Source organism: Apteryx rowi, unplaced genomic scaffold, assembly GCF_003343035.1.
Source record: "Apteryx rowi isolate R43461 unplaced genomic scaffold, aptRow1 scaffold_269, whole genome shotgun sequence".
In the NCBI taxonomy this organism is placed as follows: Eukaryota; Metazoa; Chordata; class Aves; order Apterygiformes; family Apterygidae; genus Apteryx; species Apteryx rowi.
The window spans coordinates 822,986-837,550 of NW_020449074.1; the positions used below are offsets into that span (position 1 = coordinate 822,986).

A 14,565-nucleotide genomic window follows, 5' to 3' on the forward strand; every position below is an offset into this window, starting at 1 on the left:
AACATATATACGGTCCTCTAAGCAAGGTAGTATTACACTACAGAAGTAAGACACTGGAGCATGCAATGGTTGTACTCAGTTAATAATTCAGCTAATCAAGAGATGTGTTGCTTTGTTTTGTTTTAAGGAATACAGAGATGTGATTTAGTAGCTAGTAATTTTTCCTTGGCATGTCTATGAGCTGCTGTGCTGGTGTTACAGCAGTTTGCTGCTAGTTCAAACCTACCTTAACACCTCAAGTGCAAGCTTTGTTTCTTTCCGACTTTCTTCTGTGATTGGGTAGAAGAGAAGTATAAATAAACCTACAATGATGAGGATAGCAGGGACTGCTCCAATGAGGATTTTCAGCGTGAGGATCACATCACTGGATTGTTTACATATACCTGGCTTGTATCCGGTAAACCTAAACAAATAGAAATAATAGTGGCGTGCATATGTCCAAATGTAAAAGACATTTGCTCTTCTTAAGACCCCCTTCCCAAGTCACTCCCTTTCCCCCAACACACATTAAGACTTTTCTCCCATTTCTTCCTACATCTCTCTTTTCTTTTTTTCTCCCACATTTCAAATCTTGTTGGTGTCTCCTAATCACAGTGATGTCAACATGGAATTACCCAAAAATTTCAATAGGGCTTGGAGGCTTTGTCCATTTATCCCAATCTCATCTTTGCGCTCTCTTTCAGATAACTGCATTACCTCAGTATTTATTCATTACTACTGTATAGCATTTAAGTATTAAGAGGAGCATGGAATCCCATTTAAGGAGATTGTTTTGATATGTGATTCCTATTAATTTTCAATAAATCATTTAGACTCAGCTTTAGAAGTATGCAAATAATCTGACCAATTTCAGCCGGAATACTTAACTTCAAATTAAACACACACTTAAGCATTCTGCTCAACAAAGACAAATTTACTCAAGGTACACACTTCCACTTTGTTGATTCAGGGACTCCACACAGTCCTACAACTGCTGATATACTTGAATTCCCATCCCCAATTTGTGGAATGAGTTTGTTTCCCTCGGAAGATAAACCTATGAAAGCTGCAGCTCATTTGCCATCACTCTGTATTCTGCATTCTCCCACTTTGGCAAAATACTGGGCGCTAACTGGAATGGAATGGAGCTAATTGGTGAAAAGTAGTTTGTTTGTTTGTTTGAAGCTCTTCCTAAATAGTCAGTAAAAACAGGGAAACTTGGTTTTGTTTATTTTGGGGGAGGGAAAAGGTATTCTAGCATCTTTTCCAAATTTTGTCACGGTTTGTTACAGGAACAGCCAGGAGCGGTTTATGGAGTAGGCCTCACTCAGCCTTCCTTCTGTCATTTTGGTTCTTCAGTTTTCAAACCAGAGCAGTAATGGCAGGCAATTTAATCATGGCTAGAGTCTGGGATCTGATATTCTGCTGCAGATAAACTAATCTCAACAAAGGAAAGTTTAAAAACTACCTGCACACATAGAGAATAGGTTAGAGGTTCCTGGTGGTGAAGATTACTTCTTTTCAAACACCTATCCAGAAGAGCTGTCCAGCTGCGTGGTCCTCTTCATCAATTTGCAAAGCAATTTCTAACCTCCACACTTAATAACGTTGGTCAAAACTTTTGTCAAAAAAAAGCCTTTTGCACGTGAGGGTGTTAGCAGTAAGTATCCAAAGCTCCTGAGTCAAACATGTTCAGCCAAGCACTGCCTGTTAGTTGGCAACTTTGGCTGAAGGCACTGAAGCAAAAGATTCTGTTTACTAAAACCCAACTTCGAGCCAAGGGCTAAACAGTCCTGTAGACAACCTGAATTCTAACCATTCTTTGAGTGCTCGTGTGCCCTACATCTGCTGAATCCTGACAGCTGCCGGCAAAAGTCCTTTCTGCTAGGTCACATACCAATGCCAGGCGGGAGACAGTTGACCTTTTTCCCAACCTGCCTTTCTTGTCGGAACAGACAAGGCAAACAGCAGGAGGAGAACACAAAGCATCCTCCAGATTGACAGGCTCTAGGTCATGGGCAGCGCTGTGAGGAAATTTCTATTCCTGACGCTCTGCTCAGGGTCCAGTCTCCTAAATTCATGAAGGAATCAGCAATCCTTTTAGTGCTGAACAGGCCACTAGGCCCCCTGAGAGCACTCCAACCTGTGTAACGACTTAAAAGCTCATGGATATAACCCAATCCAGATGCAACAGGGACTGGGCGAAACAGTTGTATCAGCAGGTGTATCAGCACCTGCTAAACTTTTATGTTCAATTCTTTATTCATATAAGCCACTAAAATTTACATGATTAATTTGGAAAAAAGAAAATCTATCAGGAATTCAGGTATTTCTGAACTGAAACATGCTAGGGTAAGTGACTTAATGCTCATCAGTGTGGCCTAGATGATGACAATCCTATGTTTAGTGTTCAGCCAACTAGAGCTGCCAGCACATTCAGGCACATGGAAAAAGGCAATTAAACCCACAGGATAAAGGACCTCATAACACTTTCAGCGTAGAGAGACTAAGTGGAAACACAATATTACTTACTCCAGGCCTGCTGCAGAAATTCCTAAGCCAATTCCCGTTGACATCTTGGTAAAGAAAACATAAGAAGAATAGAAAATGGTTTCATGTCCTTTTCTGTGAGGATTCTGCAGGCGAAAGTTATCAACAACATCAGGCAGCATTGACCTAGAGATGAGCAAGATAAGAGCAAACCTTAAGCCAAAATCCCTTCTCAATGTCTAAACTTACTGGAAGTTTTTTTTTGGTTTTTTTTTTAGATTTGATTGATGTAATTAATTATGCATATGAGAGAATCCAATTCAAAAAGTCCTCCTGCTTGACAGGAGGACAAAAATCCTTGTAAGAAATGCACAGCCACAGATTACAAGCTAAAAAAAACCAACCTGTCAAACACTTGCTGGGAGGTGACTTTAGACTGACTTTCACTTCAAGCAAAAGTTGTAATATTAAAAAAAGAAAATAAAAAAATGTTTCTTGGATTTCAAGGGACTCTGAATCTCTGAGTAGTCTTGTTCTGAAATAACTCTTTTGACAAGCTAACAAAACAATTTTCAGAAACCAATGGGGCCCATTTTCCCTCCTTCAGAGACTGATTTTGGTCATAGGGAATCAGAATGGAAGCAGCTCAAAAGTCAACTGTAAATTGACATTTTATTTTCAAAACATTTCATGATTTACTGTTAGAAAAAAGGGATTTTTGACCCTGTGTGCAGAAAAGTTCATGTAGTCTGACAGCCTGCCTTAAACTCTATTTCCCTGATCTCTTGGAGTTTCACAGTTTTCAGGGAACTGTACGACTGAGGAATGCAAAACAGCGCTTTCAACAACAGTCTTGCTTTCTGGTCAATTTGATGCAAACAGTAATTATTTCCTATAGAGAAGAAATCTCCCACCCTGCTCCTTCTTGAGTAGTTTTTTTCCCCACATATTTTCTGTTATCAAGAGCCAAGGACCTTGAATTCTCAGTTTCTTTTACCCATATCCTTGCGGTACACTCCTGCATTTGATCTGTACCACAGGATTGCTCAGCAGGGATACATAGCTTGCTTTACATTTCCTCTGCTATGTTCTTAATTGCTCAGCATTAATTGATTTGTGTGCAATATCCGACTTCATCATTCCTGTAGAAAACCAAGTGTCCTGTTAGAAACCAAACCTAAACAACTAATTTACTGTTATCACAAGTTCTTTGGCTACTTAGATTATTGCTTCCTCTAAATTATCTTATGTACAAAAAGCACACTTCATCACGAACAGCCTCAATCTTAAAAGCAGAAACAGATTCTCGGGTGAAGTGACTGTTGCCAGATTCTGCCTCTTTCAGAGGCGATCTCCATGCAGTACACCCATGTGCGCAGACATGCCCCTTCCCCACACCAAATGCAAAATTCTCCTACCATGGCAACAGCAGAGATGCTGCAATGCTCAGGCCCGAGACAAAGGCAACAAAATACGCCAAGATCAGGTCTGGAATGGTGACCAGCATGACTGCAAAAGGGATCATCCACTGAGGAAGAAGAAAAACAGTACATATTACTTACAGTACACAGCATTTAATGGTGTATAGATGGTTCCCTTCAAAATATCCGACTGCGTTGTGACATGACAGTTTGCACACAGAAAAGCCTAACGCCTCACCTATTTTGGTGAAATGGCATTTCCTACCTGGTTTGACTATCCAGAAGAATCAGAGAAAAATAGGTCAAGCAGTGTTACCGCCTTCTCTGTTAGCAGTATTAGGTCTATAACTGCACTAGTGATTTAAACAGTCCTAAGGATCTGTTCATCAGCCCTGAGGCCAACTGGCAGATCCTTGCCAATTCATACAGCTAAACTCTCACAGTTTCCAAAAGAAGAGTCACCATATAAATGTCTACTGTGAAGAGTCCCTGAAGCGGGCTAGTTCCCAAACTATGTCCAGATATTTCTTGGGAGATTGTTAATCAGCCTGTGCTAAGATTTTTCTGACAATTTAATAACAGACATGACCAAACTCCAGTTACTAGGTCTAGGCCAGTGGCACTATTTAATTTCCTATTAGAGACAAAGCCTTGAAATGTCAGCACACTACATTTCAGGGGGAGCGACAGGGGCTTAATGGTCATTTTAAACTGTAAATATCCTATTTCACAGGTCAAATCAAGTTTTGAATGAAGAAGAGTTTAGTTACACCTTCACTGCCAATGTCTGCTTTAAAGCAATCTAGATAGTCAGCTACTAACTAACGCTGGGAAGGCAGCGTGGCTTACTCCCGCTCCACACACCTAGACGCGCTCACTGCAGTGCACAGGTCATGAAGGCTAGCCTCAAAACTAACCTAATTTGGGATGCTCAGGATTTGTTTACTGGCAGTACTTAAATCCACCAGATTTCCTTAACTTCAGCTTGAGGCAAAGGGCTCACAGAACTGAAAAATCCACTATTTTAAATGCTGATTAAATGCATGCAGGCAGCTGTCCTGTACCCATCCCATGCTCCATCTCCCATGCCTGTGAGGCACAGCCACAGCACATGCAGAATCCAGAACCAGCGGCTTACCTACAGGGCTTTTTAGTGATGTGGGATTAGTTTAACATTAAGTGTTTCAATCCTCTATACCCTCAGCTCCCAAGCTGCGAGTATGTGCAGAGCTTTCACAGAGAGTGATTCCCCTAAGCACTGCTATTTACAGTTCTGCAAGAGAACTGATTCTGGGAGTCTTGGAGTCTAATCCATTATGTTTATGTTTTAAATGCATTTCCCATCTAAGTCATTTGCTTTTAACCTAAGAAGGCAGAAAATAACCTTTCCTGACTGCAAGTTCCTAGCACAGACAGATTATCTTTGCATTAGGCCAGTGTTGTGGCAAAATCGTTATTTCACCACAAGAGAGCACTCCAGCAATACAAGATTTTATGTTGCCTATAAGAAACTTTATGACTCGTTTATGCTCCACATGGGGCACCCACTCAGAAACCAAAGCACTTGCACAAAATTCTAGATCAATAATAATAATCACTGTAATTGTAATTTTCTACTGAAAGAGAAGCACGACCTACAGGACCGAGGCTACAATGCCCTAAAGTCTCACTCATGCGACGGCAGTGCAGTCATGGGGGCAGTGTTCCTGTGGCAATAAACAGCTAATGCATCTCATTCTTTCCTACTTGTAAAGCAAAAAATACTCTTGTATTGGCACTTTGCTCCCTAGACGCAGGGTTGCTGCATTGCAAGTTATAAAAAATGACATCCTATAGTGACCACGTGTCTTCCATTCATCCACCGGCAGCACTACAGCAGGGGACCCTACTGGGATACTGAGGGTGGTGCTGACCTGTGTAGCACATTGCTGGACACACGAAGGGCAGGTGAGGAGAAGATGCAGCTAGGATGTATGGCAGAAATGGGGATGGGAGAGTGGCAAGGGGGCTGCATGGCCAGTATTCATCCAAGGGCATGTCTCCATGCTGAACAGTGCTGACAGAGGGCAAGCAGGTAATTGTGCATGTGTGAAATGTGTGAGGAGACAAAAGATTTCTATTTTTTTTAACACTAAATCCTCCAAAACCCATAGTTGAAAGCTAGTACTGGCTAGGACGGAAACTAGGACTGTGAGGTTTCTTGCATAGCAAATTTAGGCCCGCAAATAATAGCCAAACGCACAGACACACACAAAATATCTCCAAGAATCTTTAACACTCAAGCGCAAGACAGAGAGATCTTCCATTTTTAAACATCTTGCCCAACCCACAAACCAAACCAACTATTCAGAAAAGAGAAGGGCAAAGGACTGAGCTGTTCCACTTCTTAAGATTTCTCTTGGCAACTCCACTTCCAGTCACCAAATAACTTTGCCTTATGAGGTCAGAGCAGGCAACCTCAATGCAACGAAGCATATGGTAGCAGAAGCAAAAAAAGCAGAAGAGAAACATTTTAGCCTGTGCACCAACCCAGTCATGGGAAGGATGCTGTCAAGGTTCCTACTTGGGTATGACCCTGTATTTCCAGGGAGTCTAGGCTAAACTTCCAGGAAGTTTAAATACTTAGTAAATACTTAGACCATTGGTCATCTCTTGTAGGGGAATGGCTGAAAAGGGAGCAATGCTAGTGGTAGGAATCCAAGACTACTGCTGTCCATCTACTCTGCCTCTACACACTTAAGGGGTCTCCTTGACACAGAACTGCTTTACAAGGGAAAATGATTTTGCAGCAGTGTTAAACTTTTCAGAAAACTAATTTTCAGATTATATCTTTACCTTGAAACCTGAATAAGGTTTTGGAGAAAACTGTTTTCTCCCGTTCCCCTCCCTCCCAGAAGAACATTCTCCAGTGACACAAACATAGGACCTTTGAATGACGTGATTTTATTCCACAGTAAGAGAGGACAGATTATCTGTACAGATCACACAAGGTGGTAGTAGAGGAAGCCCCTGTGATGTATTGCCAGACACAAAATCCACCACTGAGCACACAGGAAGCATTCACAATCCCTTGAGAAATGTCTACAAGGTGAAATAAAGAGGTGGTTTTTTTCAGTCCAGCCCCCACTTAGATCATAATACAGTGAAGCAACTGAACTGCAAAATTAAGTTAAACCACATTTACAGAGGTGCTGAGAGACTTTCCAGTCATGTTAAACTGAATTTATACAGCCAAGGTGGTTGAAGAAAGCATTTTTCTTAGTTGAGTAGGCAGGGGAGGAAATTACCCGAGGAGGAAATTTGCATTCCCTCAATGGTCCAACATTGCTTTTGGCAATTCTCTTTGCTCAAGTGGTAAAAAGAAAGGAGGATGGGACTTAGATGCGGATTCCAGACGCTCGCTTCAGAACACCTAACGATTCAGCATATTTGGAACTTACGTTTTAAAACTACTTCTGATTCTGTGGAAGTCATTCCAACAGACAGATTTTTATTTCAAAAACTAACTATTCTACTAGCTATTCCATTATATTCAGCAACTGTCACCAGACCCAAGCTTTTTGGAGTTGTTCAGATTTCAATATATAGCCTCAGGCTGGATTTTCCAAGTCCTTGTGCTTGTTTGTGCACAAAGCAGCCAATTTCTTTCTTTCCTCTTTCATGAGCAATTAAAAGTAAACAGGGGAAAATGGGGAGGAACAGACCTACACAATGACTCACTGAGGATGATGACGGAAAATTGCTCCTGTCTGCACTGAGGGACTTAAAATGATCCATCAGAGACCAGGGCAGGCTCGCTGAGCTGGCTTTGCAGATCTGTGCCAAAGTTAAACTAAACTTCTTTTCTCAGGTAGGTCACCTGTTTCTTATACCTCACTAATAACTGTCCATCTCTGCTCACAGGGATGTGGGCTCCCCCATCTGCTTAGTTTTTTAGAGAAGAATATGGAACACACTTCTCTCCCCTCTGTGACCAAATGACAAATTTGGTCAGCTGAGAACCATATACAAGCCTTGTACAACAGATAATCTTTCCACCTGAAGCAACATGGATCTGAACCTATAAAATTTTGTTGGGGTTCACCTCTATGACAGCAGTGAAATGCAGAGCTTGTTCAGATTCTTAAAGAAGCTGAGATCTCCCTTCAGCATCAGGCTATTTCTCAAAAGTTTTCTTGAAAACTCGGATTCTGTGTGAAATGTAGTATAATAATTTAAAACAGACTCTGAAACTAAACAAATTTCTTGCAGCTCGAGGTTACGAGCATTTGAAACAGCTCCTGAAGAGGCTCCAATTGTCACATTATGTGAGCACAAGCAGATTTTTTTTCCCCTGAGGATTTGCTTACCGAAATCCCGCATGCTGCACACTTCTTGCCAAATCGCTGCAGAATCTTTTGCCAGAAAGGAATGCTCACAGCTGCTGATACCTAGAATTGATGAAAAGTTATACATATATATACTAAATTAAATACATATATGAAATACTAGAGCTACATGGCACAGTCATTAAAATCCAAGCCTACTGCAAATAGCCATACTTTGTGCTGAAGCCCTTTGCCTCAAGATCTGAAGCCTGACTCATGATAATTGAGTTAAGCCCTATCCCACTAGACAGAAAGAAAGCTGGGGCACAAGATACACTTCTTAGGTAGTATATATATCTCATGCTACATGCTTGGGAAAAAAATGCGTATGAGAAATATTCACTTACAGTCAACATTACCATACCGTAGACTGTACTACTCACCTGGTAAGAGCAACAACTTCACACAACATAGTACCAAACACTGGAGAACTGCTACTAATGACAGTTTTGCAATTGACCTAAATTCAAATGTCACCTCATTATTACAGTTATATTCCGCTTTGTACTGTCTTTAATTGTACTGTCTTCTCTCTCTCATTAGTGTCCATTACTTGTAGAGCCTCAAGATATTCAAGAGTCATCCTTTGTTGTCAACTTTTTGGTTTTAATCATTGGAAAAGATCAATGTGGGAAAGGAAGAATCAACAAGGGTAGAGATGGTGGGAGGACAGGGCCAAGAAGCGGAAATGAAGTTCCCCTAAAATGATTACACAAAGTTGCTGTGCCAAACAGGTCAGGAATCAGGCAGCAGCTCCCCTGAAAATGACTGCTGCAGTATTCTATATGCTAGACAAAGTGTACACAAACCATTAAAATATGCAGCAGATAAACATCCAGCATGAAACTTTCCACTTGTTATAAGAGGACTTTGGTCAGAAGTCTGAAAACTGCAGTTTTCTACTAACAAAGTAAAGCATGCATTACAGGAGCAGTGTGTAATTGAGTTATAAGTATCACCTAGGCAGAGCAGAATCCCACCTTTGAGTGTCAAGAAAAAGGGTTTGGTGAAAACGTCTTTTTATCACACTGCCAATCATTCTAGACAGGAATCTTCATGTCTCTGGTTATTTTAAATATTTATCCTTGCAAGCTGCCTGGCCTAGAAGGCTCATGTGTATGAGTGCACACGGGAAAGTTATTTAATTGTCTGCATATCAGGCTGGGGAAAGGGAAACAGGAACTAAAATTCCAGACCTCCTTTCTGACAACAACTTTTGCCTTTTATAGGAGTGGAAAGTGACTCATGGGTAAAAGCAACAAGGAAGATATTAAAAGCTCCAAGGCATTAATTCTTTAAAAGTTGCAGTAGGGAACACCACATTTATTTCAAACAAACACTGCAAAAGATGGTGTAGCATCTTACAACTCTGTCCACACACAAAATTCTTCCTGTCTTCTGCTAAATTTGTGCCAAAAAACACAGTGAAATTCAGCTATCACATAAAAATATGGGAGAGAAGAGAGACAACTCACCAAGATGGTAACCACTAAATACTGGAAGTGATTGTGGAGATCAGCTGCATGTGTGCAGAATAGGACAAAGTTGCTCTGCTCCAGCTGGTGAATTGAAGACATTTGGTGATGGCACAAAAAAAAAGGAAGGGGGTGGGGGGAATGGGGAAGGAAGGGAAGAAGAAAAAAGGCAAAAGGACGTTACACTCCATACTTGCCAAACATACTTGGTGACTGATTTGTTGAATGCAGGATTTGGGAGTTCCAGTCTTCCCTAATTTGCAACAATTTAAAGATGCAGTAACTCTCCTGCTATCATTGGAGTAACGTGCAGGTAAAATTGGGGTAAGCAAGAGGAAAACCATGCTCCTAATGAGGCATAATGATGAAGACAGGAACTGGCTTCTGAGAGGATTCTGTCTCAAGGCTCTCTGTCCTGTGTTGTAAGCTTGCCTTGTGTCATTGTCACAGTCACAGCTGCAGACTATTGTAAGAAATTGTTCCTCTTTTTCCACAACAATGCCATAAATCTTTTACTAGAAGCTCTGACTCCGAAACAAGTTACTCTTCAGCTGGAATTACCTCTCATGCCAACTTCCTGTAGTAAAGCAGCTAAATGCTGGTTTTGTATAAAAGCTTGGCTGTGGAGTGCAGCTTTGGGTCAGAAATCTCCACAAGTCTGAGTACTCAGTTGATGGGAGGAGCTGGCCCATTTCTTTTATAGTGAGAGATCAGGCTGCAGAACAAGCATCCATGCTTTGGCAGAACTCAGGGGGATTCTCAACATCAGATTCTGGTTCAAGCCCAACTCTGGCAACTCTGAACAAGTGGACCGACAGAGGAGGATTTAATACTCATGCCACAGCAGCATGACCAACTCTTGTTCCTTTGTGGGCTTGTAGATTATAAGCAGCCATCATCTGTATACAAATTAGGCCCCAAAATATATCCCTCCTCCATCACCACCAAAGCCTTCCCTAGCTTCTGGCCCAGCTTACTCCACCTTTATTTCAGATATAGACCATCACTCTCCAGGATTATGGCCAATGCATCCTTAGCCTATTCCTTTTCTCATTAGCAATCCACTCACCAAAACCCACTGGGTCTGGCCCCCCCTCCCCAGATGACAACAGCAAGGGTTGCACGTTCTAGCTGAACTGGAGCCACAGTATTTCCAGCTTCTGCCTGCCCTCACACCTTCCCTTCAGCCTTTACAAGAAGAAAAATAGAGAGATTTGGACTAAGAGAACATCTCTTCCTCTCCAGGTGTTGTCAGAAGTAGCTGGCTGCCACCAACCATATGTGGGCCATACCCTTATTGACTACATGAGAGTTGGAATGGCCTGGACCACAAGGGATCTGCTTTCATCTTCTCCCTGTCTCTACTGTTGCTCAAAGCGCTTGCAGCTCCCACATGCGAGCAGAAATGCTTCTGCTATTGTTTCTCTTTCTTGGGCCTTCCAGCAAGGACTGACCGATACAATAAAAGATGGCCTTACCAGCTGTGCCCAAATTCAGGCCAACAGGAAACTCTGATGCTTCTTTGGCAAACAGACTTTTAAACAGTTTTTGCTATAAACACAACTGGGTGTATGGAAGGGAATGGCAGTTCTTCTTTGGAAATTACTAATCCACCAGGACTGCTGTTGAGCACAGCACTGCTCTCTCACATACCCAGTTCTTGCCCTCTGTCCTGGTGCTCATTGAGATCAATAGTTCATGTGACTAACAGTCTGGTGATGAAAACATGGATATTATATGCTTTCCAAAACAAAGCCAACTTGAACTGATGGGTACGTAGGGAAAGGGTCACATTATAAACACATTTTTAATGAGTTGAACGTAACTCAAAAAATCCTGCTTTAAAATGACCACTGGACTAAGGGTTTCCTATTGAGTTGCTTCAAGCTTTTCTGCAGCATCTCTCTGTGGGACGACACACAACATCATTTTGGGAAGGCCACACTCGACTGTAGGTCCTGATTCGAAAATTAGCTCTACCTAGCTCTGAAACAGTTAAGACTTCCTGCCCCTGAGTCTGAACATCTTTTTACTCTGACCTAACGCCCTCCATCACAAAATACTCCATAAGAACCAGTTCAGCCACTGTTAGAGAACAGTCACCCATGCAAAGGAGAAGGGCAGTGGCCTAAAGCTGCACACACTATAGAGAAGAACAGAGAGAAGAGAAAAAGCATTCTCTGAGCAACTGAAACCACAGGAGACTGTAGATGGACAGCATATAATGACCCAATCTGGGTCACCGGCACTAGCTCCTCACCTTTTACGAAAAAAGCCATCTTTAAACGGTCAGGACTTTGGTTTTCCTTCTCATTTGAAGGAATCATCTCCAGCTGCACTGGACCCCAGGCACCAAAGAAGGGTCCTGGTTCCCTACTGACTTGTAGGGGAAGGCACTGCCCCCCCTAGATCACCACCTCGAGTCACAAGCCAAAGGTTATTTGCATTCTAGCCGCTGCAGACTCTCCCAGGCTGGGACTGGAACGAGGCCAGCGAACAGACTTAGAGAGTCTGAAGTTACCTGAACTGCTGTCGAAATGAGAAGAAATGAAGCTGTAAGTTTCACATATGGACCGTGCTTCATGGTGAGTTGAAGCCCCTTACAAAAAGGAATTGCTCTGTCTGAAGTTAAGGCGTAAGGATCTAAGAGGAGCAGAAAAAATAAAATAAAATAACATTTTCCAGAGCTAAATATGAAAAAATTATTATTAAAATCTAGGCATACGTAAATGTATCTTACCATCTTTTTCCTTTACTCCAAGGAAAAAAATGACAATTCCAAGAAGATACACACCTACTATAACCCCTGCTGCAATCATATAAACCTTTGCCTTTGAAAAGAAAAAAGACATATTTGAAATTATGACAGGAGAATGACAAGGCATTATGGAAAATTTCAGTCTCTTTTTGGTGAGTCTTCTGTAATTGAAGAACTGCCCCTCTTCATACTGCCAGCTGTCTGTCTTTTACCTATCTGAAAAATTTTCATTTCTGCGATTCATTTATAAACAGCTACTTCAGGATAAGTCCAGGGCACATAAGTATATACTTCCAGCAAAAAAAAAAAAAAAAAAAAGGAAAGAAAGAAAAAAAAGAAAAAAAGCTGTGAACAAAAGGACTACTGTGTCAGTAACCAGAACATGCTTAAAAGCTTGTTTATGTTGAGACTAGCTGTAGATATACAGTCGTTTATCAGAAACGTGCAGCATCCACAGAATGGTTCCAAATTTTTCTAAATCCAGTTAATCTAGCTACAGACTGCAATGAGTATCTTCACGCTAGACATAAAAGGCCTCAGTACCAACGTAAATATAATTACTACAGTTATTGAACTGATACATAGCGATAATAAAATCTTACTTCAGGTTTTAATGAATATAGAAAACATGCTTACTTTCAGGACAATACTTTGAGAATATGGTACGTCACATGCTTATTTTTCCAGATGCTTAATGAAATACTCAAGCAAACTAAGAAACCTCTGCTTTCTATTAGGGAACAAACCTTCCAAAGGATACTTCCTGCACCATCAAATCACATTTACTACTTCAGACTCTGATTACACTGATTCTTGAGGTAAGCTTTAAAATTACATTTTGATTTAGTATTCTGTAATAATTTATACTGTGTTACAAAAGATAAGTAAGTGCTGGATATAGAGCTTTGTGACGCACTGATTATTTGATAGGAAAATTTAATTCCAAGTTCTCATTAATATGCTGCAAATGACAGGATTATAAATTTAGGAACCAGCTGGAAAATGGGCATGTAATTACAAGAATGTACTGTCAAATATAAGGTCATTTAGTACAGATGCAAAATTAGTTATATGAACCACTTAAGTTTAGACAATGTTCAAGACAGCAACTTTTGTAAGATAATTACATTTCAGAAAGGGACATGGTGAAATAAATGAATGCAGTGCTATTCTTTATTTGGGATAAAGGGTTTTTTTTTGATGTCTGAGCTATAAATTAAATCACAGAGTAATTTATACTACATGTTACGAGTCGTGTTGACTAAGATTGCAGTATAGTGCAGATACCTGAATTCACTTAAACGAGGTAATTTCAGCCTCAGAAGCAGCCTAGCCAGGACAGAAGAAGCAGAAAAAAAGGATAAGTAAAGGATTTATTGTGAATTATAATTTTTGTACCTATTCATTAGTTAATTTGTTTACCTCAAAATTTCTTCTCAAAGCAACTGAATTAAAGGCTTTCTTTCACAGGGCTTGGTTAAGAGTAATTTGAGCTTTGTCCACTCAAATTATTAAGGCTATTCACGACAGGCCAAATGGGATTCTCTGACCCTAAACAAAATTTGTTAGCCCATTTACGAACCGTATGCTTTGTCCATGCTTGGTTTCTGCTAGGAAAGATCCACTCCCTTAACTGTGCATTTCAGTTGAAAGTCCTATACAGAAACAACTTCAGATGCAAAATAATCATTTTCTTCCATTTCCTTTCTCTAATAATGAGCAAACGAGCAATCACTCGTAAGGTCTGCTTTTAAACACGGTGTGCCCTACAGCAACGTAAGAATCACTCCTTGTGACAAAAAAGGTCAGGCTCATACATGAGCAATCAAGATTTGGCATCCTCTAACTTCCTTTTTTTTTTTTTTTAACTGAGGCTGATGGAGGTACTTTAACCTAGCCCTGCCTCAACTTCTAACTTTATGTCCCTCAGTCCTACAACCAACATTCAGCATCTCCTGTCAGTCAACCAGTTAGGTGCACACTCTTTGTCGTGTGAAGAAGAGGCAAGTGCCCTGTCATGCCATGCCAGCAGCTCCCCCATGCAACTCAGTGGCCACGCACACTCCCATAATACA

At 40.9% G+C, this 14,565-nt stretch overlaps 1 protein-coding gene across 4 annotated transcripts in view; it reads right to left on the reverse strand.

Annotated features, from left to right (window-relative positions):
* MFSD2B (major facilitator superfamily domain containing 2B) overlaps positions 1-14,565 on the reverse strand; it is a 36,582-nt gene that overhangs the window by 2,767 nt on the left and 19,250 nt on the right. For 2 of the 4 annotated variants that reach the window (XM_026068133.1, XM_026068130.1), the window contains 6 exons: positions 12,254-12,375; positions 9,733-9,816; positions 8,240-8,320; positions 3,888-3,997; positions 2,512-2,655; positions 227-403 (listed from right to left, as the gene is read on the reverse strand). In XM_026068133.1, coding sequence (XP_025923918.1) covers positions 227-403; positions 2,512-2,655; positions 3,888-3,997; positions 8,240-8,320; positions 9,733-9,816; positions 12,254-12,375 — 718 coding nt within the window. Of the gene's footprint in view, positions 1-226; positions 404-2,511; positions 2,656-3,887; positions 3,998-8,239; positions 8,321-9,732; positions 9,817-12,253; positions 12,376-12,472; positions 12,564-14,565 lie in introns of all 4 variants that reach the window. The other 2 variants (XM_026068129.1, XM_026068131.1) reach the window with 2 other exon arrangements.